At 35.4% G+C, this 25,856-nt stretch overlaps 1 protein-coding gene across 1 annotated transcript in view; it reads right to left on the reverse strand.

Annotated features, from left to right (window-relative positions):
- TBC1D32 (TBC1 domain family member 32) overlaps positions 1 to 25,856 on the reverse strand; it is an 85,243-nt gene that overhangs the window by 11,579 nt on the left and 47,808 nt on the right. Inside the window, exons 27-28 of the mRNA XM_086744331.1 lie at positions 16,785 to 16,910; positions 8,632 to 8,715 (exon numbers count right to left, since the gene is read on the reverse strand). Coding sequence (XP_086600457.1) covers positions 8,632 to 8,715; positions 16,785 to 16,910 — 210 coding nt within the window. The remainder of the gene's footprint in view (positions 1 to 8,631; positions 8,716 to 16,784; positions 16,911 to 25,856) is intronic.

The raw sequence follows: 25,856 nt of genomic DNA on the forward strand, positions 1-25,856 counted from the left end.
ATAATCTGATGAGTCTGAAAGAACAATCCCACATCACAGAAGTTTTCTTACCCGAAGAACAGAAGTTTAAATGTCTTTTGCATAGTACACCAGCAAGACAGTATTTGGAAAAATACATATAAAATCACAGGGCATTTCAGTGAAAAACCCACAGAGATGAGTGAAACAGTTCATATCTTTTTACAGCACCTGTTCCAAGTTACCTGTTTACTCCAGCTGCAATTACCATAGTAACAGTCAGTTCATTTTCAGGTTCCTGTTTGCAATGGTGAAGGCAAGAGGATACATAACTTGCAGAAACCACGATGGAAGACAACCAGGGGGAAATTGAATGAATTGGCTATGACTAATGACTAATTCAGCCCTCACACAATTGTATTTAACGGTAGGGGAGATGCAGACAACCGCTACGCCACAACAAATCCCTACCTCCATTTTGAGGTGGATCATCCTGTGGATGGCAATGCAGGAGCTCACATCCTAGTCCAGCAAGAGTGCATTGAGAAACAGCTGTATCACAACTCACAATCTGAGCCCAGTTTCTATGCTGTAACAGTTTACAGCAAATACTGAATGCTTATTTCCCATTAACATTTATGGAATACAACTGATTTCATTGATTCTCACTGCCTTTCCTTCTTTGTTGTAATCATTTCTTAGTTGCTGAAAAGGGTTTTCTCCTTATCAGTTTTCCTTTTGATATTTTCCCTTGTATTGCAAAAGAAGATAAAATTAACATAGAGTTTGGATTGAATAATAATTTCATATTACATAGTACCTCATCAAGGTACTCCACAGCTACTCATCATAACTCCATACACCAGGCAGTCAAGTTGCTGCCAATCCACAACTCACAGCAGGAACACACAAACTGTGGTTCTTTGTTCTGGATCAAAAGTTTTAATTTCCCATTTTGTTTACCAATTGTTAGACTAGGCTTTAGACTAGGCTTTAGAAAACTGTGAAGTCATTTTCAATATACAAAGGACCACTTCTTACTGATTAAAAATTGGACATAGAAACCTTAAATGCTCTATTAAGCTTAGAAAATTGTTATTAACAATAAGTGGAAAATTGAAATACTGCATTATGAAATCCATGGATAAAAAGTTGACTAGTAAGCTTGCAGGAGTGTGTTGCAACTGTACTACTGTAATGATGCTCATACCTCTGATTTAATACACTGAACTGAATTTTCTACTAAACTCATTTGACAGATATTTACCCATACACTTGACATAACTGTCTTGAATCACAATGGGTTTCATTACAAAAGGCACTGACAGATCAATTTCCTAAATAAGAATGCTGTTTATCCTCAAACAAAGAACAGAATACCTCTCTGAACTATGAATTAGAAAACAACATGATACAGCACTGTGGCTACTATTAAATGGAATAAACAGCATTATTTGAAGGTCCCTTCCAACCCTAACCATTCTATGATTCTTTGGAAACTTCCTTTTTATTTATCTACTAAAACAAAAACTCTATGTTGAACAGGTATTTTACACTTCTTTAAAAATGTAAAACACTGAATTAATCAAAACAAAAGTAGTGACTTGAAGGATATCAGAAAACCCTAAGTGCTGATTACAATTTAAAAAAAAATATATTATAGGAAGTTGACTTTATCTCTCATTCTAAAATGCATTAAAAATTCCACAGCAGTAAATATGGACCATTTTAAAGTGTAAATAATATTTTCTTTTCTTTTTTAGCCATGCAACTGCTCTTTACATTAGCAACCTAGATAAGCTAATCATAAGAAATACTGGTATGCCTGCTCTCAAATCTTCTTTTAAATCCACTATTTAATATAATCTTGTTCATTCAAAGGAGCAAGTGTTTCCTTTGAAACACAAAGTATTGCAAACTACTAACTGCCAGTGATAACTTTAAACAACAACAACAAAAAAACCCCAAAAAACTCCACTACATGTGAAAAATTGTAGAATATTATAATTTTCTACAATAAAGAAGTATTTCTTTTTCTCATTCCTTCCTCTTGTTTCCAACCTTTTTTACCTATAAATCAAACTCAGTGTTCCACAGGGAGCCAAAAAGACAGAAAATTAGGACCCCTGTTGCTTGCATGGGGGGGAGCAGCGAGCGTAGGGAGCAGAGCAAAAAAAGCCAGAGAGGGTTCACTGAGCAACTTGTACCACCTGGTTCAGTTAGCCTAAATCTGTGATTCCTAGGTAAAGTGTGCTTCACTCCTATTGCTTATTTAGTCTTCACCTCTACAAAGAAGCAATCCTGTGCATCCTGGATAGTTCCAGATACAAATCAGGTGATGCTGGGGAAAGGTGGGGATTAAATTCTGCTTAGAAGCCCTTTCCTTATTTATTTATTGCAGAACAAGTCTAGTGATGGAAAGGAATTTGAAGGTTTTCATCTTGTGTCAACAGGAAAAGATGGGGTGGTTGTCTTCTGGGTTTTTTATCTTCCAGGTCCTCCTGCAAAACTCTGAGCAACCATAAATGTCAAAAGGGATTAGGGGAAACGGGAAGAACAGGATCAAGGGAAGATGGGGAGCAATTCTTTAGGTAATTTCAGTGTTTCCTTGCTTTGAGGTTATGAGTGATCATTTGTACTAACTCTGATCATGCCCATTTCAAACATCTCAATGGGCAGTACTTCTCAAAATGTTTTGTGGCATTCAGGAGTGTAAAACCAGAAATCCCATATGGCATGATTTACAAAGGCAATTACGTAGTATTATTAAACTGTATCTACAGCTGCAAACACTTCAAAGTAAGTTAACTGGCACACATAGTCCAGTAGTATTCTTCCTGATCAGAGTAGACTTCAATCAACTTTGCAACTCATCTGAAAGACTGCTTTCTCATTCATTTCCTCTCTTACCATGAAGAAGCTTTTATGTGCTTAAGTCAGAAAACAGGCTGTATCAGATTCCTACTGAAATGACAGGATGCCAAACTGAAACGGCTTTACAGCATATTTCATACAACTTGTATGGTCTTTAGGTAATAACTAACTTATTTCCCTGTTTAACTGCTGTTACCCTAAAGAAACTACTAGCTTCCCTTTTATGTTAAGTGCAGGAAATGACTAAAGCTGTTGCTCACGTTATTGATTTAGTTTTTTCACTCCTTGGTGCCCAGGCCAAATGTTTTTATGGCTACAGAAATAACCTTTGCAAAATATTAATGAACGTTAAAATTTAACTTCAGTGATGGTAAGAAAGATTAGTTTTCTTTGTATGGATGGGAAATACTTTTGATTCAAAGGAATCGTGTAAATAACAATACTGCATACAGTTGTTGAAAATCCCATGATGTCCACAGCCTCCTGCATAATTCCTGCAGATGCTTCAAAAAATCTTTAAAATATTTAGTCATATTTGCTATCAGATCTCTAGTCCTTGGCCTTGTCCACATAAACTGAAATTATAGAACTCACGTTTTATTTTAAAATATATATATATTTTTTTTTTTTACTTACTCTTTAACAGGTATCTGAACATTGACACTGTCAGTAGGCAGGTCCCAAGCAGTCAGTCAGTACAGAACTTTGTGTTGTCAGTACCCGTCCTCTCTCCGTCTGACATCCTTGTGAAATTTTTCTATTTTAAAACATTATTTGGAGTTGGGGCACAGCAGAAGTCACATATTTCTCACTATATTCTCTTCAGCCATTTTGCTACCATTTTTTGATGGTGTCATCCCCTCCACCAGGCTACTCATCTAGAGCACTTCTGACAGTCTGAATCTTATATTCATTGTTAGAATTGTCCATTAAAAAATCCTACCTCAAATAAAAGTATTATTATTGTTGGATTTGAATTGTGAATGGAGACTATGCAAACCAGATCCAAGAATAATTGCTGGAGAATGTTGTGGGCTTCTCATCAGAGCTAGGTAATCTCATGTGCAATTCCACCTTGACTACTGAAAGTATCTGTTAAGTCATCAGTACACTTGTCATAACAATACAAGATCAAAATATTCCTATCTATAACTTCTTCTTTATGTATTGGTCATCACAAATACTCAAGCTATTTTTGGCAGCAACATCATTATATACGAACCACATTTTCAGTCCAGTTACATATACAGTAGCAAAGGCCAAAATGCTTTTTCCTAACAGCATCTTTAAAGTGGGCACCCATCTTTAAAGAAGTGCATATATCAAATGATGTAGGGAGAAGGGAAGAATGCCTTTCCTTCTTCTTTCCTTTCAGCCCAATTTGAGGTGTAGTTCTGTATTCCTCATTTGCTACTCCCTCTCATCAGCTCTATACTGATAGCTTCCCATTGGTGTTTTAAAAATTCCTCAGTTCGATCCATCCACCTGACCAACTCGATCCACCTGACTCATAGAAGATTAAGAGCACATTAAACGGTAGAAAGTTTCTATGAGATTTTGTTCAGTCAGAGAACAAAGCCTCATCCAGCAAAGTAACACATAGTGACACTTGAATGTTATGGCCAAGACGTGAAATCCGTGAGGTTCTGTCCCTTTGGCAGTACACAGCAGAGCTGTTTCAGAGACAAAGTTCAGTGGAAACAGAGAACTCAACTGCAAGGTCATCTGCACAGCCAGAGCTACAAAAAAAACCAGTTGATCCTGAAAGGTCATAGCATTCCCAAATTTGGGCAGGTTGCAACACATGGCAGAGATAATTGAATTAAGAAGTACAGACAGTAGCATATTTCATGACGCTACAAGTGGAATTATTTGAGAAATGGGTTTGTTGGAACCTTGAGAAAATTAATACATTTCCACAAAGCATTTATGTTGCAATGAACTGGAATTTACTAACAACAGGAAGAGCAAGTGGCTATTTCAGGAACTTCATATCCCTCATGCGTAGTGCCTATTTTACTACTATAGGAAATTTCAGTTTCTTGCTGTCCTATTGCCTATTAAAGCTAGACATCAATGATTTGGTTTTCGATTTTTTTTTTTTTAAGTAAGAAAAATAAAAGCAAACTAGAAAGTATTAATCCCGGGAAAGGGGACAGATAGAGTTCATTAACATAAACATATTGTTACTCCTGCAAGAAGCAGGGACATCTTCAACTGGGTCAGGTTGCTCAGAGCCCCGTCCAACCTGGCCTAGATGCACCATCCCTGGAAACACTCAAGGCCAGGTTGGATGGGGCTCTGAGCAACCTGACCCAGTTGAAGATGTCCCTGCTCCTTGCAAGGGGGTTGGACTAGAAGACTTTTAATGGTCCCTTCCAACCTAAACTCTTCTATGATTCTATATAACATACATATTGTATGTTATTTTACTCATCTGGATCCACATCACAGCAGTATCATTGCTCCTAGCAGAAAGTAAACTTCAAGTAAGATTTCTGTTAGTCTTTATAATTAAACACTGGAACTGCACAGTGGTTTATCAGATTTTTTTCCTCCTCTCTTATCTTGAAAACGATAACAACCCAAACTAATTTGACTTTTCCATATTTGCAAATTTTATAATAGACTGAAATCCTGAGGGATTCCACAGCAGATGGATGACTGTGTTATTCTAATTACAACTACCTAAGGGTTTAGAAAGCTGTCATTTTTTAAGATAATCAATTTCTCATTTCAAGAAACATGATAAACACTGAATATCTATGCATTGTACTGAATCTACTTTCATGAAAATTGTGGCTTCTCTTCATTAAAATTAAACAACTGTTAGAAACTGTTTTTCAGTTCCTCAGACCCAAATTTATTCAAGAGAATGGCGGACACATGCAATTGCCAAGTGCATGTTTGGCTTGCTTAGATGTGCAGCTAGAAAGATGCATCTGGAATATAGTTTACCTTCTAACAACTCATTGGCTTTACCTAATTAGGAAAAATGTCTTTTCTGTAACACCAGTTTTAGGATTTAGCTTAGATAGCCCTTACACACATGTATATGGAAAAGATAATGTGAAATAACATGGCATTCAAAACTTAATTGTTCTTGTTGAAATTTCAAACCTTCATACACATTAGCAGAAAATCCTGGGAAATGTATACAAATCTGATCAATTATTATTCAATCAGTGAGAAACCTAATTTTAAGTAAATAAGGTCTGATAAAAATTTGAGCATGTTTTGTTTGTCCCTTCTGTACAAACACAGGAAGCATAATACAGACTTGGATTCTCAAAGCACATTCCCTATCTTCATAGGACTGCAATACTGTATGGTTTATGATGTAAAAAAGAATCTGACATGAGTGAGTGTAAATTTAGCTGTACAACATTCTTACAATCAAGCCCTTTTCTGTTCCAGAGCGGAGTATGATTATAGATTCAATTTAGAGCCAGATTTTTGTTTCACTTTCATGTCAATCAGCATGAATTTATTGGTCTAAACTAGTTTCCCTGGACGACACTCATTGCTACACCTGTCTGAAACAGGTGCTATGAAATTTTAGTAACTATTTTCCTACAAAACTTAAAAGAAACTCTTGACGAAACATATGCTGTTTCCCTGAGCAACACTCTTTCCTCGACTGGAGAATCCTTCACAAAAAGTGTCTGTGATAATAGTGCTGCTGGCAATGAAAGAAAGCATTAAGACAACACCAGCCCTTTGCCTACATCAGATTCTTATCACCAGACTACTGACTGTCCTTGAGAAGGCTTCTCACTCTCACATTTCCAAGCTTGTCTTCATTAAAGCACATGGAATATCAAAAGCATTTGCAAATGAAAATTGTTCATCAGACAACTCTTTAAATTTTGGAACTTTTATTTGAGAAGTGAACCGGCCAACTTATCCAGAATTAATGTCCAACAGTGTCTGTATAAGATTGAACGAAAAAAAAATAGTCAGAAAATACAAAAAGGAGTGTCATATGGACTGGGTTGGTTTATAATGGAAAGAAAATCTGTCAAGCTCAAGAAAACAAAGAACTGAGGCTTCTGCTATGTTATCTTTGTTTTGTTTCTGTACCTATTCCTTGGGATTTTCCATTCTAAAAAAGTAATTTGACGTATGCAAATGTCACAGGATTTTCAAACCTGGTGTTTCTTTGAAGTTGGCATTAAATTTTAGATAATGCAGTGTTGTTGCCACCTCCACTTGATCAATGGTTCACAGTGAAATCACACATGAATGAAGTAGAAGATCCAGGTTCAACCTTCCTGAATTTGTTTTAAATCCTAGCTTTGAACAAAAGGTTGAGAAGATTGGATTGAAACTAAAGGTATTTGACATCTAAGTGAACAGAGTATGGACCACTGCTTCCCTTCATTAGAGTTTTTCCACACTGGAAGGAAGAATTTAGCTGTTATGATTAAGAAACAGCAGGATCCTGTCTTTGCTGGGCAAGACATTCACTTAGAGGTTGCACAGTTAGATGTCTGTTGCTCCTCTAGTTAGTTTTTGCCTTATTCAAACCAAGTGGGTTTTCTTTTTTTTTTCCTAACAGGAAACGCTAAGATAACCCTGAAAATTTAGGTCTGTGGGCTACAGTGCTGTTCAAAGAGATGTACAGAGTGCAGCAAGAAGGGCAGTCTAGGTTTCAAATAAATAATTTAGATCATTGAGACATTATGTAGGCTTTTAAAGGAATCGTCAAAACATCATTTGAAATGACAAGTGTCAGAAACATGTAAATAGCAAGTCTTATGAGTCCATGAAAAGATTTTTGTTGCTTATTATAACTCCAGGGAAGTTGGCAAGCAAATGACAAACTAATGTAGGACAACAAAAAACCCTTTAAGGATCTTTTAAGGAAAAATAAAATAGTGACAGAAAGAACTGCCACTTCAGCAACTCTCTTCATTAAGCAAAGAGAGAGATTCTCAAACCAAATTAAGAGTATTCCATTAGCAAGCTTTCAGAAGGTAAAGGCCACTACATAAAAGAAAGAGATCCTCTAAATTACTAAAGGGGTTTTATGCTTTGAAACTTCAAAGGCAAGTCTGAAGACTCCAAGGACACTATATTTGCATCCTGTGGATGTAAGAATAAAATATCAGTATGAAAACCAGACTCTCCCCAAAGCAGGCTTGGTTCTCCAGAGTTAGTGGCAGAATAAGTACTCTAAATGACTGAACTACAACCTAAGAGAAAAGTCCTGGACAGATGGTAAGGAATAAAAGTGCATTTTCTGGCAGATATTAACAATGCTTCTATATCTTCTAATTTTGCAAGTGCATCAAAATATTAAAATGCACTATTTTACACTCAGAATAAATTAACTTTGTCATTCATCCTTTACTCTTGGCTGTAACCATGACATCTGTACAAAACTAACACTCAAATTACTCTGCCAACAATAGTTCTTTAATATATACCCTTTAACACAATATAAATTGCATACTTTTGGGCTGATTGTATATTATGGGGCTTTCAAAAGGCGAGTCAGATTAAATGTTTATGCCACCAGCTTTGGAAATCATTCTATAGTAGGTGTCAACAAACACTCTGAATCATACCGTCACCTGTTCTGCATCTCCATTCTTTCCATTACACATACAGAAATGTGAAAGCCCATCAGTAATAGTTATTTGTAATGTCTACTCAGGAACACCGGTTAAGCTATTAATTTCTGAGTTGTTAAAGAACGTATTAAACAACTCCCAAAATGCTACAGATACATTTAAAAATAAAGTAATTTAAATATGAAGAAGCTGCATGGAAATAAATTATTAGGAAACTGACCTTTATAGTTTCCCGTGCTGAAATAATAATCCGACTGGCTTTCAGAAAGATGTGACACGAACTTTTCAATTAATTCTGCCAAAACTGCAAAAAGTAAAAACCCATTAAAACATTAGAACAAAATGTGGAACTACATTGCTTAACAAAATGACAACATGTGAGAAAGTAAAGCTATTTGAATTCCTGCATGTTTATTCACGTTTTTATGGGGGAATAACTCAAAGTATGCATTGTGCTTTTGCATTCCTAACACTATTCCTAACTTAAATTAAATTTTAATAGCTTTACTGAGAATATATTCAGTATAAACAGAAAGAGAATCCCATATTACCTTTTATATTCTCCAAGGATTACTTCAGAATCTGTTACATGGTTTCTATATTAAATGAAAATTAGCTGTAATTAAACCACAATACTTACCATATTTGTCTGTGTATGTAGACAGGAAAATAAAAAAAATAGAAAAAAAACCACAATGACCCCCACACAACAAAAATCCCACACCACCCCAAAACAATGCTAACAAAAGTAAATGAAGTTTTAAGGGCTGTTTCAAAAAAGCACGATACAAAAACACCTATGCCATCACAAGATAAAAATTATTCACCTAAAATTAAGAAATAGGAGCATTTCCTTTGGGAAATTCTGTATTTTATGATGACCACAATGTTCTTATTCAGTTCTTGTCATAGAACTTTGAGTCTGCAGATACTGCATAGATGAATCAGATGCTGACTTCTGATCACCAGATGGGAAATCCTGTCTTCCAGCTTAACAGGACGTTACCCAGGAACTTAGCAAGAACTCTCAGTGACAACATCATTAGCCAAAACCGTTGTGGATTCCTCAGTTCTGCAAGTGTGAGCCTACTGCAGCTGAGCACGCTACCACGTTACAGATTTCAACATAGGATACAAGGAAACCTTTACACATAATGCATGGAGGAAGCCATTAAGATGAGCCATATTAAGGATTTAAGATAGCAACAATGAGCATTTTTATAAGTAAATACTATCCCAAACCAGCTGCTGTTGCCATGATAAATAGGATTTAAAGAATAATGATATAACATTATTTTCACACTGGTGTAAAATAAGGAAGTGTATTTACAGAGTAACGAGTGCTGAAACCCATGGGATTTCCCGTTTTAAGACGCATGTTACCATTTCCCTGGCAGCAGCTGAATTTAATAGCACTGAAGCTTCAGCCCCTCATCACCCATTCCTGCACATAACTCCATGCACCCACAGGTGGTTTTGCTGGTTTTAGACCAAATAATTCCAGTAAATCATTTTAATAGATAGTTGTACGAAGAGTTGTAGCAGCAGAAGTAAGGCATAGCAATCTGTAGTGGAAGTGGCAATGGAGAAAGCTAAAAAGCTCTTGAGCAAGCCTTGCTGACAGGAAAACTAACACAGGAGACTGCAGTGCAAGCTCTTTCATGCGTGACGAGGAGGAGGAAGATGACAGAAACTCCACCCACCATCTAATGCTTCTTATGCCAGAAAAATAATGAATAAAAAGATCATTAAGACAATTAATTTTTCTTCTTCTTCCAACCATTTAAAGCTAACATATTGACAGTAAATATTTTTTTCTTGATTAGTTGTCTAAAACATTTACAGAAATTAATTTACACTGAATAAGTCCAGAAAAAGTTTCTAAAAGGTTGAGGTTTTGTAATACTGTGTTCATGGGTAGGGCAAAGGGGATAAGAAGTTTAACTACAACAACTCAACACAGATTTACAGTTAGAGTAGCCAACTCCAACAGTAACAAAATTAATTTTGCATTGCAAAGGACTATTAAATCAAACAAAAAAAAATTACATGTCTAATTTATATTCTTATGCATTTTTATGGAGAGAAGAAACCGCTAATTAAACATAATATAGCTATTTTTAATCATGGTTAATAAACCACATGGGGCTCACAAAAAGCAATTTATTTTATAAAAGAGTAACAGTTTATTCGTTTTATGAGAATAAACAGAATAAACAATCTCACTAATCTTCACTAATATGCTTAGTGGAATTTGGTCCACAAACAATGTAACAAATATTTTGTAAAACGAGAAAAGATGTCTATACCTAGAGCTGTAGATAGCAAAAAGCAGAAATTAAACTTAAAATTTGTAACTAGTTAGATGTTTACTGTATGACTATTAGTATTGTGATTATTGAAATATTACATACTACAATAACAAACAGAAACTATGTTAAAAAGAGTAAAATACCACAGAATTCAGAAAATTTAAAACTAAGTCAGAACATTGTACATTTCTTCCCTTTTTGTTGGAAGGCATCCATACGCTTGACCTAGCAGTCAAATATTTCAGTTCAGTGCTTGAGTTAATGGGAGAAGTGACAACTCAACTGCTAAGCAATTTTTTGAAACTCAAGCACTAAATTGATTTCTACCATTTGAAAGTATTTAGCTAAATACCTAACAGGATCTTTGAAAAGCTTTTAATCAAGTTTGAGAGAAGACGACACACATAAGAATTTATCAAAACAGTCATGGTTAATACATAAATAGAAGGTTTTCAGAGGACATTGTCTCTTGCAAAAGAATGTCCACATGAAATGACAAGTAGTTATTTTAATTTGTATCTTTTAATAGTAAATTATTTAGCTGCCATTTAGACACCCGCTGAAAATCTTTAAGAAGGTGGAAACTGGCTCAGTGATTTTACACTTAACTGGAAAAGTAGAAAAAATAAATTTAGGAAAGTTCATTATATAGTACAGTCAGTATTGTTGTAAAAGCCCACATTCTCATGCAGAGGTTATTTTCAGAGATAGAGATTAGTGTTGTGGCTTACAACTTAGTAAAAACGTTGACTTTCTTACATTATGGTAGCTTGGCTGTGTTAACATCGAAGTTTTTAAGAGACTCACAATTACCTCACGCAAATTTAATCCACCTATCCAAAATAAAGAGAGTTTTAATTTAGGAGTGTGTAATCATATATAAAATAAATGAAAGCATTTTAAAATTCCCTAAACGATTGCAGTATGCTCATAAAACACCTGAATTCCTGCAGGATATTCTTTTATTTTTTCCTTGAAGAACTAATGTACAAAAGGAAGGTAATCAAAATGACTTCTAAACTGCATAAGAACACTGATTAAAAAATTTCATGTGATTAAAACTGTTTCAATAGGTAACCACCATGAGAGGTGATCTAATTCCTACTCTGAAAGGTTTAAGTTAAAAACTGTGAAAAGCAGCAGATTTTTTTAGATCCTTTAACGTAACTAATGTTACTGGATCATATTCTATACCAACTGACAGACACTTCAGAGGATTTTAAAAGAAAAAAAAAACAACAACAAAACTTTCTTAAGAGGTAACAGTAGTTCTGCTTGACTTGTGTTAGAGGTAAAAGTTCAAGAGTGAAACCTTGGACTACTGCTGACTTCCTTGTAAGAGTAGTGTTAGAAATTTTCAACTCTATCAACCATACTTTAGTTGAATAAATCTATAAAAAACACAGTTGGCAATTCCATTCTTAATAGCAACACTAAGGAGGACTTTTTTAATTCCTAAGATAATAGGAGAGACTTTCAATTATTGTACATTGAAATAGCAAAGGAAAAACCTACATTTTATTTGAAAGGAAGAAAACAAGACAATAAAAATTCTGACAGGGCTTCCATTAGAGATAGAAGTTGCATATCTTATACCAATATACAGTATCTTCTTTATTAATGGAAAAAATAGCCTTTCAAATCCTAACCAAATGTCATCATCTTCACACACATGCATGCACATTCACATGCACTTAACACTGCTTACAGGATATTCCTTTGGAAGTTGCTTCAAACTGGTTTTGGGGACAGAAGAAGTTTTGATCTGCAAACATGAAGTTCTTCCTGTATAACATGAAAGATCCACTGTTCCATTCTAAAAAAAAAAAGCCTCCTTGAAAAATCAAGTGAGGGCATAAAAAGGTAAACATTTTTTTTTTTGGTATTATTCTAAAAATCTGTTTTGCAAATGCAGTATTTTTAAATTGGTCATACTAAAAAAAAATGAGAGTAGATGACAGGGAGAATCTATATCTAACTGAGCGATCTTTGAGGCAAAAGATTTGGTTGACGTTTAAAAAGATCAAATTGAGCTTAGAGAATCTACGTTCTTCTTACAGAGAAGAACAGGTTCCTCTGAGGATCAATTCATAATGGAAATCTAACACAGTTACCCTGATTTGTCTTTTTGAAACCACAACCTAGAGAATTCCCTCTCATATACTTAACAAGAGAGCCTATGGAAGACTACCATGCAAGACTAAAGTTAGTCAAATCTTCTTTAGCTGAACCTAATGAAGATCAGAATTTTAATAATTTTCTCCTTTAAAAAAAGGAACAACATGCCAGGGACGGCTCTAAAAATGTAGTATTTCATTCTCTTTGAATCCAGAAGATTCTTTTTCATCAAAAACTAAAGTCCCTATTATTTTTACTTCTATATACAGGCAGAGTGGTGAAAATTTAGATACCCTCCTTGTTGAGATTCTGGTCGCTGCAAAGTATATCTTTATATAAGCTACATTTACAATGCCCAATTAGGCTATTTTGATAAACTGCCAAAGTTTAGCATTTTCTTACCCCGAATAAAAAAAAAAAAAAACAAAACCACAACCACACACAACAGTCATACCTATTGAAAATATCAATCTTTTTGGTTCTTCATCCCATGGGGAAAATTCTGCAGTTACTTTCAACTTTTTGGATCAATTGCTAAAGGCTGGAGCACACAAACATCACAATGACATTGCCTCAAAGGATCATAGTAATTTTCATCAGCATGTTTCAACAGAGCTACTTCAGATGATACAGAGCTCAGAAAGCATTAATGGATTTCAGAACACTCTGTTGCTCATAACCACTCTGCTTTCATCAACCACTTCACTTGCAAAAAAAATTAAGAAAAATCCTATGTTTTCTGATGTCATATGTCATAAGATGTCATATACAATTTCAAGAGCTGCTGTTTTTCATATCTTTGAAATCATTAATAGTTGCTGAGACTAAAAGAATAGCTGCCTGAAGATGAAAATTACCTTAAAAAGAAATATGCCTCTCACATGTTTTATTTTTTTTTGTTTAAGAGCGAACAATTTGATGGTAAATTAATAGGCTCTAAAGAATAGTGGTGATCTAAGTCCAGATTCCCCAGGGAGATGTGCCATGGAAAACCTGAATGACTCCATGGGGCAAGTCTTTTTAGCTGAGTGACTATCGCTATCCATATCCACATATGGATATAAAGCTTGAGGAGAATGATTAGGATTTGGGGACTGAATATCTCTCATTATGAAGGAAAGATTGTTAACATATAATTATATGATCTCTGCAACACCCTTAATTTCTCTTACTTAAGGTTTAAAGTCTCCTAAGAGAGGAGAGGATTACAGATGTTGAGTCTGCTCAGATAAGAAAGAGGTCAGCTGCTGATACAACACTAACTGGGAGCAGGAAAAAAAGGAGTTGCTGAGGTTGAAAACAACAGAAATGCTTTCTGCCATACCTGAAGGACAAGGGGGAGACAACTGAAAAAGACATGGATGAAACAGTCAAGTCGAGATATTGGTTCAAAAACATACCTCCCAAATATGTGAACGACTTGAACACGCAGTATACTAAGCCTAGATTCACATAAACTAATAACTTTCTACATAAATCTCAGGTATTTCTCAGAGGAGTTGATTTGTCTGTTTCTCTTCCTGCCAAAGCTTAGATGCCAATACACAAAAAGCTCTTATTTAGATGTACTAAAGCTCTTATCCAGATGCACTAAAGATGCTTCAGGGAGGCCACAAGTATTGCAAAGAGTAGTCCAAAAGAGGCCAAGACTTAACCTGACCAAGGGATCTGTCTATGGCTCTCTAGGACTTTCAGTCCTGCCACACTAAAAGACTTATAAGCCTGATGAAGGTTTTTATCTCCTTTTAGCGGTTCAGTAAAGCCATTCAAAACTGGATCTGGATGTTTGACCACGTAAGTTACTTAAAAGCTACAGTCAGAGGGGATGCTTTAGCTGAGAGTGATGCTTTACCCAGTTGAGGGATGAAGATGGATATTCCCAAAAGTAATGTGATATCAGAGCATTTATCACAAAAACACTGACCAGTCAACATGATGGCAATCAACACCAGAAGAATAAATTAGAGATTGATACTACACAGTTTGCTCAATAATTTTCTTATGGAGTTCAAGCAGGTTCTATAGATTCAGCATCTGGTAATCCTGACTCCAGATCACAAAATATTTTAAAAACTAATACGTGCTACACTATAGTAATTGAGTCCAATGTTGTATTTGCTGATTACATGCTGGTTCAACTTCTGTTAATGTTAGTCTCTCTTAGAGAGGGCCCACTACAGGAAGCATAAGTATGCATCTCTGTTCTATAAACCCTGGAGTTTCCTCCATCTGTAACTAAAGAGAAAGTTTTGATTTCTTGGGATCTGGACTGAAGCATCTCAGCCCTCAAAAATCTGGGAGAGCTTCACACGCTGCAAAAAATACATAGCAGCACAGCTCATAAAATAGCTTCAGTGAATATGATGTTGTCTCAAACCACACAGTTAGCAGATATTTTGCTGCTTCTGAATTATCTCCAAGCAGATATGCAACATTTGAACAGCTTTGCACCCACCTTAAATTACCAATACTTACTTACACTGAGTTTATAATATTACTATCCTTTTGTACGGTGCTTTTATTTATTTATTTAGTGTTTTATTATTCTATTCTGTTTCTATTTTCATAGTTGAATTTTTTGTGTGGTTTGTGAAAGCACTTGCAGAAGTCCCTGTGAGTCTTAACAATAATGCCACAGATACTTTCTTGCTGACTTTTACTCCCAGTTCCATCTGAGCTGGAAACAGTTACACAGAAAGAAGTATAATTTTTCGCTTTGGGTTAACAAATCGTAATATCTCTCTTTAATTCCTCATTCTAGCTTCTGATTCCTACAACTAAGTCACAGAAAACAAACTTCACAGGTGTGGAGGCTATGTATGGATAACTACAAAGCACAAAAGGAAATAATTTTCTTTTTCTTTGTAAGCCACATACTTTAAATATATGTTCTGGGTTTTTTTTTTTTTTGTAAAAAATATGTTTTTTTTCAAAAATTAATTCTGTTTAGATGCAGGAAGACAGAATAACAATTTTAAACAAAAAATTCATATAATCCAAGAAGAGGTCAGTCTAGAAAATACGCTGCATTCAAATAAAATTGATTTTACAAAGGCTAAATTGTTTGTGCTTCACAACATACAACATCAAAAAAATCCCTCACTGAACTACTAGATCAGACTCATGCAAGAAAAGTAAACATACAATTTTGCTAGAAAAATCTAGGGTTTTTTAAATTGCTACTCTTTAATTTATTTTTTCTTATACTAGCAGAAGCTCTTATAAAATACATTCAGTGGTTCCTGAATGGTTATGAACCTCTATTTGTCCACCCATTTCACACAGCTGTCTGAATATATGCATTTGTGGACATATACAATATAATGTATATTATAAGTCCATATATGCATTATATACAAATACAGATGTACCCTGTCTACATATACATTCTTCCAAAAACAAGGTGAAAGCTCTGACTAATTTGCAATCACTTAAGACTATAGACTTAAGCTTGTTTCAAACAAGAAATAAGAACAGAAAGCTCAGAATTTAGACACATTTAATAATTGTTGACTTTAACCACATTATACAAATGACAAATTTCTTATTAACTATTTTAATATTAAATCGGTTCCTGTATAAATTACTTCCTTAAGCTTCAGAAACAACCCTTTAACTTTTATATTGCTATATAATTTATCATAAAATTCAGATCTCTTATGTAAAATAAAAATGCTGGGTTACTTTGATCTCATATAGAAGATGCTTCATCTGTCTGCACTGTCATGTCACTCTTTTTATGGCCATAAAGGGAGAAAAATAGGACATGAGACATAAACATTGTTTTCTCAGGAAAAGCCCATTGAAATAGCATTCATAATCAACACAAAGTTATTGACTACTTGTATATATAACACAATCCTCAATTAAACTTTAAGGAACAGGTGCCTTAATAGTGACCTTGTGTTTGCTTGCTTTGTTAAACTCAGTAAGTCATACTCACTTGTTCCACTGATGATATCTGGTCTGGCTTTAATGACTTTGCAGAACTGTTTTCTACAAATTTCTGTCCACCCACTTTGCTTCTCTGGACTTTTTAAGAGTGATAAGAGCTTGTCAAGATCTTTATCTAGAAGAAATGAAAAAAGACTGTTGTTCTGTAATTATAATCTTGGCTCCTTTTTTTTTTTTTCTTGCTTTCTTTTAAACTTAATATATACGTAAGAAGCAGGTATTAGTTACAGAGAAACACAGAAACAAGCAGATGCGTTCAGAAACTAGAAACCATTTCAGCGAAGAACAGGAAAGTCAGACACAGCTAAGAGCCACCTTACCATTCCCTGGTATTTTTGGCAGACCTCATACCTTAGGAAGAAAAGGCTAAATAAATATCCCTTATCCTATGACAATTAAACTTCAGAAGCAGTCCTAAAGCTGATGACATTCTGCTTTATACAGAACAGAAATATTCATTCTACTTACTCCTGGGTTTTGAACATTTAAGACATTACTGGGGCACATTTTATAACTCCCCTAAAGTTATTACTCCTCTGTCCTGAAATGATAAGAATTGGAAAGTAGTTTGGTATTTCCACGTCACTTCACAACTCTGAGAACCTTAAATAGAAGACAGGAAAAGATCCTCCAACAAATAGCGCTGATTTAATAATAAAACCATGAGGTGGCAGCACTATTTTGTAGAACATGAAATGAGGCATGATAAGACAGCAACATAACAGTGCTCCATAGAAAATTTCCACTTCATTCTGTAAGCAGGTTTCCTTCAGATGCTTCTACGACTGAAGATGTGTACACCTTCAGGTTGCTAGGCATACCTATTGAGTAAATTTTGCGAAAATACATTGGGCTGCCCACGCTATGAGAATTCTTACAATAGCTTTGCTGATAATCTTCAGCATTTCCCAACTTTAGCACAATGACTTAAAATTGGGACAAAAGGTTACACTTTTGTGTACACAAGTATACTTCTGGTGTCACCAAAATGTCACCTTGCAAGTTTTGCATTAATATTTAGAAAAACTCAGAATTTTAAATTGAGTTTTCTGAAGAATCAAGGTGCACCCAATATACTCCAGCCCAGGGATACAGGCCCTTTGTCGGCACTGTCAGAGGCTGCAACAATATAATTCAGGCATTTTCTAACTTTTAAATGCTTGACTTTTTACCTGAGCACTATTAAAACACAGTCTTTTGGTACAATTGCTATATATATGAGACACAAACATACCACATAACATTTTTCATTATATGTTCAGCTTGCTTCCAAAACAAATTTGCAGAATAGTTTACAAAAAGATCTTTATGAAAGATTCCTTTTAAATGGAAAGAATTTCAAAGATTGATCCTTAGTGTTACTCTTACCTTGTTACTAAAGACACATTCTCCCTTTACAATAGGGAATGCCTTCAAAATTAAAATTACCAGTGATGCAATGACAAAAGGACAGCAAGTATGTTCTCTTCTTTCTTGGCTAAAAGTTGTTTGTTTTTTTTTTTTTTTCCTCTATTTTCTTCTAAGTTAGAGGAAATTACACATACTTTACCAATTTTCTAGAATAAAATATCACAGGCTGCGACAATAAATTTCACAACTAGCTGAGTCTCACAAAGGTTTGAAAACAGAAGAACCATAGTGACAAATGTAAAACCATAATGTGTAATTATACATGAAAACAGTAAACTGGCTTTCAACAATATGATGTCGGTACTTAAAGCCTTAAGGGTTTTTTCTTTAAGTCAAACATCTGCAGTCAAAACTGTCTATCCTGGAATTGACACTGAACACTGAATATTAGCAAGCTACCGTCACACATTACGACATAACACACTGAATAATATATATAAGGTAGCAATTAAAATAAGGCATACATACGCTTTGGCAAATCAAAGAGGAAATAATTTTTTCCCATATGCACATTTGTTAAAAAATGCTAATATACTGGGAAGGGCTGACTATTCAACTTCCATTTTTCTGAAGTAAGAACAAATTCCAAGTTCAAATGTCATGTTATTTTATAAAGAAAATTTATGTAAGATAAAACTGATCAAACTCAGTTTTCTAACAGAAAATACTGACCTCTAGAAAACAGAAACAATCAATTAGACTAACACTCCTCAGGCAACTTGGTTCCCAGAATACTTGATGCTGCTATGAAATATATTCTGGTCGACTTGAGGGGAAAAATAAAGGTGGTATCTGTAATAAGGTACATGCACTCACTCCAGCCGTGTGGAATCCCTTTGCTCTGGGACCATGCAGTTCCCATCATTGCCATTAAGCCTACATTACTACTACCTATTCACTGAGGTGATGAAGACTCTTCACACCTTGCAAGCTCTCCTTTGTTCTATTTCTACATTTTGGACACTATAAAAACAAATTCTATCATGAAAGGTAACTTCTGATTAAAGATTCAACAATTGTTTGAGCCAGTCTATGGCTATTTAGAGTATCCGCTGTTACTTTTACTTCTTTATAGTATTTCAGTTTTCAGTTTTCCAATAAAATTTAATTGTTCTCACAAACAAAATACTATTTTCAAATTACCTTATTCTTTTAAGATTATTACAATATTTTCAACAGAATTACAATATTGCATATAATTTATTTTAAGCTGATCTGAAGTCCTTAATGATTTATAATCAGTAAATTTTCTCCCTGTCATTGGAACTTATTATACTATACATAGTATTTCAAAAGAAGCTTATTATAGTCATGAAATTATTATAATTAATAATTATTCTGAATTAACCTGAAATTCCTTTGTTATCCTCAAATAACTAAGTCCTCAGTTACTATCTTTCCAAATAACATGCACTGATGCTTAGAACAGCTTACATGAGTATAAAAAATGAATGTGAAAAAGGATTTGCTCTTACAGTATTATCAGTAGGATTTCTAGTTCTTTCTCCACCCTTTTCTGCTGTAACAGAAGACGACTAAAGAAAATCTTATAACTGCAAAGCAACATTCCTCTACAGGTTAAATAGTTATTTCACTTCCTAAAGGATTGTAGTAATTCACTTTGGCGGACGATGATCAGAGACTACAAGCTGAGATTTAATCAATGAACTTACCAAACAGAGACAAGGGTGAAACTCTGATTCCTCTGAAGGAAACAAAACTACTACAAAAAAAATCCCACAAGAATTTCAAGAAAGTAGGATTTCTAGATCATGGCCCATCCATCTCTGCTGCCTCCTTCTGGCTTCTTGATTTGACCCCTAATTTTCTTTGCACAGTTTGTCTGTCTAATAGTCTTCCTATCCTGCAGGTTTTACAAAATCAAATTTTATTTTGTGGTCGCTGAAGTACACACATGCTAGTATCTAGCAGTGTCAATACATCCAAAATTGTACTTTTTAAACATGTAACCTTTTACAATGTTAATTTATGTTCCAACAATAGGATAAGGAAATAAAGATTGCAGTATTACAGTCTTTTCTGAAATTTTGCCAAAGACCATGGACTACTTTATTGGCCTTATGGTTCCTCTGGGAAGGTAGTACTTAATAAAAAAGAAACTTAAGCTATATACCAAATATAAGTAACACAGATACATGTTCTGTCATCAGAATAGTGACAAGCAAGCAATCTACTGAAAACAAGAACTTGCTTTTATATAATCAGTGGGTTTTCTTCCCCCCAGTCAAGGAGGATAAAAGACACAACATAACCCCCATTTTTCAAAAGGGAAACAAGTGCGACAGTCAGTCGCACCTCTGTGCCTGGCAAGATCATGGAGCAGATCCTCCTGGAAACTATGTTAAAGCGCATGGAAAATAAGGAGGTGAATGGTGACAGCCAACATGACTTCACTATGGGCAAATCGTGCCTCACCAATCGGACAGCCTTCTACGATGGTGTTACAGCACTGGTGGATAAGGGACCAGGAACTGATGTATTCTATGTGAACTTGTGCAAAGCATTTGACACTGTCGCACACGACATCCTGGTCTCTAAACTGGATAGACATGGATTTGATGGACAGACCACTCGGTGGATAAGGAATTGGCTGGATGGTCACACTCAGAGTTGCAATCAACAGCTCGATGTTCAAGTGGAGATTGGTGATGAGTGGTGTTCCACAGGGGTCGGTATTGGGAGTGGTCCTGTTAACATCTTTGTTGGTGACATGGACAGTGGGATAGAGTACGCTCTCAGCAAGTTCGCAGACAACACCAAGCTGTGTGGTGCCGTCAACACACTGGAGGGCAAGGATGCCATCCAGAGGGAGCTTGACAAGCTGGAGAGGTGGGCCCATGCAAAGCTCATCAAGTTCAACAAGGCCAAGTGCAAGGTCTTGCATATGGGTCGGGGCATTTCCAAGCATTGGAACAGGTTGTCCAGAAACGTGGTAGATGCCCCATCCCTGGAAACATTCAAGGCCAGGCTGAACAGGGCTCTGAGCAGCCTGATCTGGTTGATGATGTCCCTGCTCCTTGCAGGGTGCTTGGACTAAATGACCCTTAAAGGTCCCTTCCAACCCAAACTATCATAGAATCATAGAATAGAATCTTTAAGGTTGGAAAAGACCTCCAAGATCATCAAGTCCAACCATCAACCTAACATCACGATGTACAATAAACCATGTCCTGAAGTGCCACTTCTACACATTCTTTGAACATCTCCAGGGATGGTGACTCCAACACCTCCTTTGGCAGCCTGTTCCAGTGCCTGACCACTTTTTCAGTAAATAATTTTTTCCTAGTATCCAATCTAAAGCTCCCCTTCCACAACTTGAGGCCATTTCTTCTTGTCTTATCAATGATTCTACGATTTTAAGACTTAGGATCCTCAGAAATTGCCCAGAGATGTTCAAACTCAAATGACAGAAAAACAAGCTTAAGATGCATGTAACCAAGATACTAAAGCATAACCATGTATTTAATACATCCTTTACATACTGGAACTGGTGTCATATTGTAGCAACTCACAGCATCTTATTTTCTTCCAGCTAAACCACCTGCTTCTCTTAACAGCTTGTCATTAAACATAGACTACCACTTCCTCCAGCAAGTCATCACAGTATAAAAAATAGAGAACCTTGGAGTTGTTTTTTTTTTTTAATTAAAATTGCTTCCAAGAAACTCATGGTACCAAATAAACGGCAGCTCACTTCCATAAGTTAGTAGGCAACTATAATTTGCCCAACAGTATTACGATGTAACTGGAACTCCAGCTACCACACAGTCCCAGGCTATGCATATTGTTTGTTACTGAGGGTGGGCTTTCACACTGTCACCAAAGATGTTCTAAACACATGCCAATGCCAAAAGAGAGAAGTCTTGTTCTTTTTTCTTATCTCTTCTGGCATATCACTAAATGGGCTCACTAGTTAGCCCAGATTAATGACTTGAATTATATTTTTCAGGAATAAATGCCAGAACTGTTGAAGGAAGTGAATAATAGAAGGTGAGGGAACAAAGGAAGAAGGAAAAAAAAAAAGAAAAAAAAAAAAACAGCAACAGAAAGAAAAGAGAGAAAGACCTTCCTCTTGATGATAGTGAGCTTTTAAATATGCTCAGTCATAAGAAGAAATCATACTCTATGGGGTTGACTGAAGAGAAGCTTATGTTAATCTAACTAATCTGCTATAGTGCTGCCTTCTTCCTCATATGCAGTTATATTTTGCCATCCTGTTCCTTCCTTTGTGCTAATACTGATTGCTTTGTGTAGTCTTGTAAAAAAAAAAAAAAATAACCACACGTACTAGTTTACAAAGCTGTGGAACTGCACTATAAATAACCTGCAGTTACCTGCATATATGAAATCTGACCACCACACCATAACTTTCTGCAAGTTTAAACTGATCTCACTCCCAAAGATACTGCTTTATAATTTTTCAAATTATTTTTCAGCTAGCTGTTGTGTCTAACACAGGTAAGACCTAGGAAAATTCATAATAAACCCATGGCTGGAAATAATTCTGATTTAAAAAACAAAACAAAACAGAAACATGGCAGCACGTTCCTATTCAAGTTAAGAGCATAAACCAAAGGCAGAACTCAGACTTTAAGAACATTATCACAGAAGATTTTTGGTAGCAATTCTGGTCTATAGGAGTCAGGAAGAGAATACGATTAATGAATGATGGGGTGCTTATGTATATGGAAATGCTAAGCAGTGAATGCATCATTGCAGGAGAATTACATACACTATCCTTCAGTTACACTCATCACCAACGGTCACAACTGCAGAGCGAGGAGAAGGAAAGGAAAATAGATCTTCTGCGCAAATAGAAGAGTGAATATCACAGTTTAATACAGCTCTAAAAAGTTTTAATAACACACAGTGCAGTTAAGTAAAAAAAAAAAGAACCTATTTTTAATAGCTGCATCCTGAATAACAAAGGACTATATCACTCTTTGAAAATCACTTATGAATTCTTCCTCTAATTATCTTACTGAAACAACAATTGAACAATTAAGACAGAAGGAAAGCAACAGGGTATCTTGCTGCAGTGTAAACAGGTGGAAATGGCGTAATTAATTCCCACATGTAAATAATGATCCACATAAATAATTTGAAGCTTTACTATAAATTATCTTTGACAGAAGTGAACCATTAATATACTGCTATCCAATAGTTTTCCAACTCTAAATACTGGCTGAAATAATTAATACATATTAATATACAACCCAGCAAGTTTATTTTTCCATATATTCTTTCCTACAGACACATATACCATACAGGCAAATACCTAACACCTGCAAAACCAGTGTAGATATTTTAAAAGTCTGATGCACTACAGACTTTCCTCAAATACAAATATGCTTTTTGAGTGAGTCTACCCGTTCAAAGTGTCATCATGAAATGGAGGAATTGCTCAACTACTCCTACGTAGTTCCTAATTTTACCAGCATAAATTATGATTGCTTCATTTTTGATTCAGTGAGGTGAAATATCCTGATGCCAGTGTTTGTGAGCACACATCAGCCCAGAAGAATAGCAACAGTGTTTAAAAAAGTTCTTTCAGATGCAGCCATTAGCCCTTGGTGCTGGGAAACACATGTTCCAGACACTCTGCAGAGTTAGTATGTCTCTGCTTTTTCTTACAGCTAATCAGTCCTCCCCAGTTTCTCCCCCAGACTGAACAACCAAAAAGGTGCCAGTGCTGCAGCAAAAACCAACATTTTCTTGGGTTTTCTTCATATAAAACTCAGTGTGAATAAGTCCTTTTCAGTGACCACTCCTCATATGCTAAGTTAAGTTTAAGTTTTATCTATGGTTTCCATTAGACTAGATACATTCACAGGCTACACGAGATCTAGGGCTGTGGAAACGAAGCTTCCTGTTCCCTGACCTCAGTACTACATAATCTTTTCAGTGAGCAACGACCTCACTACTTCCAAAATATTCAATGAGTAATTTCAGCTTGCACTTCAGAAAGGCAACTTCCATTAGGTGAGAGATAACCCTGGGAAACAAAGGTTCTGTTATTCCATCTGTCCTTCAACTCCATCTAAAGGGAAACATATTCAGAGACAAAAACATCATACCTGAGTGCACACCTGTAACCCTTGTTTATGTCCTCCTCCCCCAGCCATCTCCAACACCCATTTTACAGATTATTTTTTGTTTTAAATTAACTGAGGTTATCTTTTTACAGCTGACATCACAATTATGTGATGGACACAGGACCAATTTTTAAAGCAGAAAGAAAAGGTGTCCGTGTCAGCTGGGTAATAAGAGAGGATGTAAATAAGAGGTCAGGACAGACAGAATAAAACCTACAGTTACAGCATTTTCAGACAAAGAAACTGTACATTCTTTAACAGTGCTAAAAATCTAGTAGTCTTAATTATTCACATAATAGGACAGGAATGATACTGCACAGGTTACACAATGAAACACTACAGCATGAAATCTGAACACAGGCAGCTTCAGGGAACTGCAGAAACATTGTGCTGGTCTTCAGTCCTTGGTGACGGATAGAACAAAGCAGTAACACTTTGCACAGCTGCAGAAATCTTGCCATTCAGAAGTCTGTGTGAACCCTGCCCATCTCCTTGCACTGAAGTATAATTAAAATTTAACAAGTATTTGTTTAAACTGTTTTTAAAACCTCCAAGCAAGTTGCGTAAGTAACACACAAAATGAATTCTGACTATTCAAAACATAAGATGTTCTTAAAACCTCCAATAATAATTTCACAACTTCTAAATATATCCTACTAATTTATTTTTTTTACTTACTTGTAACAAATCTTTATTGCCAAATAAGCCAACTATTACTTTTTCTGCAGAGGGACATAGAAAACAATCAATCTGCCCTCCTTATAACTGCTTTTAACATACTAAGAGACTTGCACAACTTTTTTTTTTCCAGAATCAGCCAGTTCTAGTTATTTCGATCTATACTTGCATATCGCATTTTAAAGTCACAATCTGCAGCTTTGCTCTAGGATCCCTCAAACGTATCTGTTTTTCCTTAAACTGCAGTACCTGTGCTAGAGGAAGTCCACTCAAGGACTCACGACCTTCAATTGACAAAGATCATCTTCTGTCTGGTATAAATGTAACTCAGATCTTTCTCATAATCATATTTTTAACCTCTCTTGTGAAAGAGCACGCCTATCACTGCCATATTGTAGTGCTGAAGAATACAGTTCAGATATTCCCCATTTTCTACGCATGCTCTTGATTTCATTTTTTCCAAGCACTTGAAATAGCAATTTATGAGCTTCATTCTTTTCATTTTATCTATTTATTCTGATATTTTCTCTCAAAATAACTTCCACATCCTGAAAGCTTCAGTCCAGCGAATCAGCTATTCACAGTTTGGTGGAACAATTCTTTTTTTTTTTTTTTTTTTAATCAAAACTGAAATAGAACACTTTGAATGTTTTGTTTTCCTTTTTTAAGAACAGTAAACACAAAATATTTTGCTTGACTAAGAAACCCAATGTTTTGTTCACATGTCAGTTACATGGTGTTTTACTTCTGTTACCTTTAACATCAAAAATGCCATTTCAAATAAAAATATTTCAATACTTCATCAAACACATTGGCAAACCTTTGATACTTCATTTCAGCAAATTTACTGTTAGTCA

The sequence above is a fragment of the Chlamydotis macqueenii genome, chromosome 3, assembly GCF_036417535.1.
Source record: "Chlamydotis macqueenii isolate bChlMac1 chromosome 3, bChlMac1.mat, whole genome shotgun sequence".
Taxonomy (NCBI): Eukaryota; Metazoa; Chordata; class Aves; order Otidiformes; family Otididae; genus Chlamydotis; species Chlamydotis macqueenii.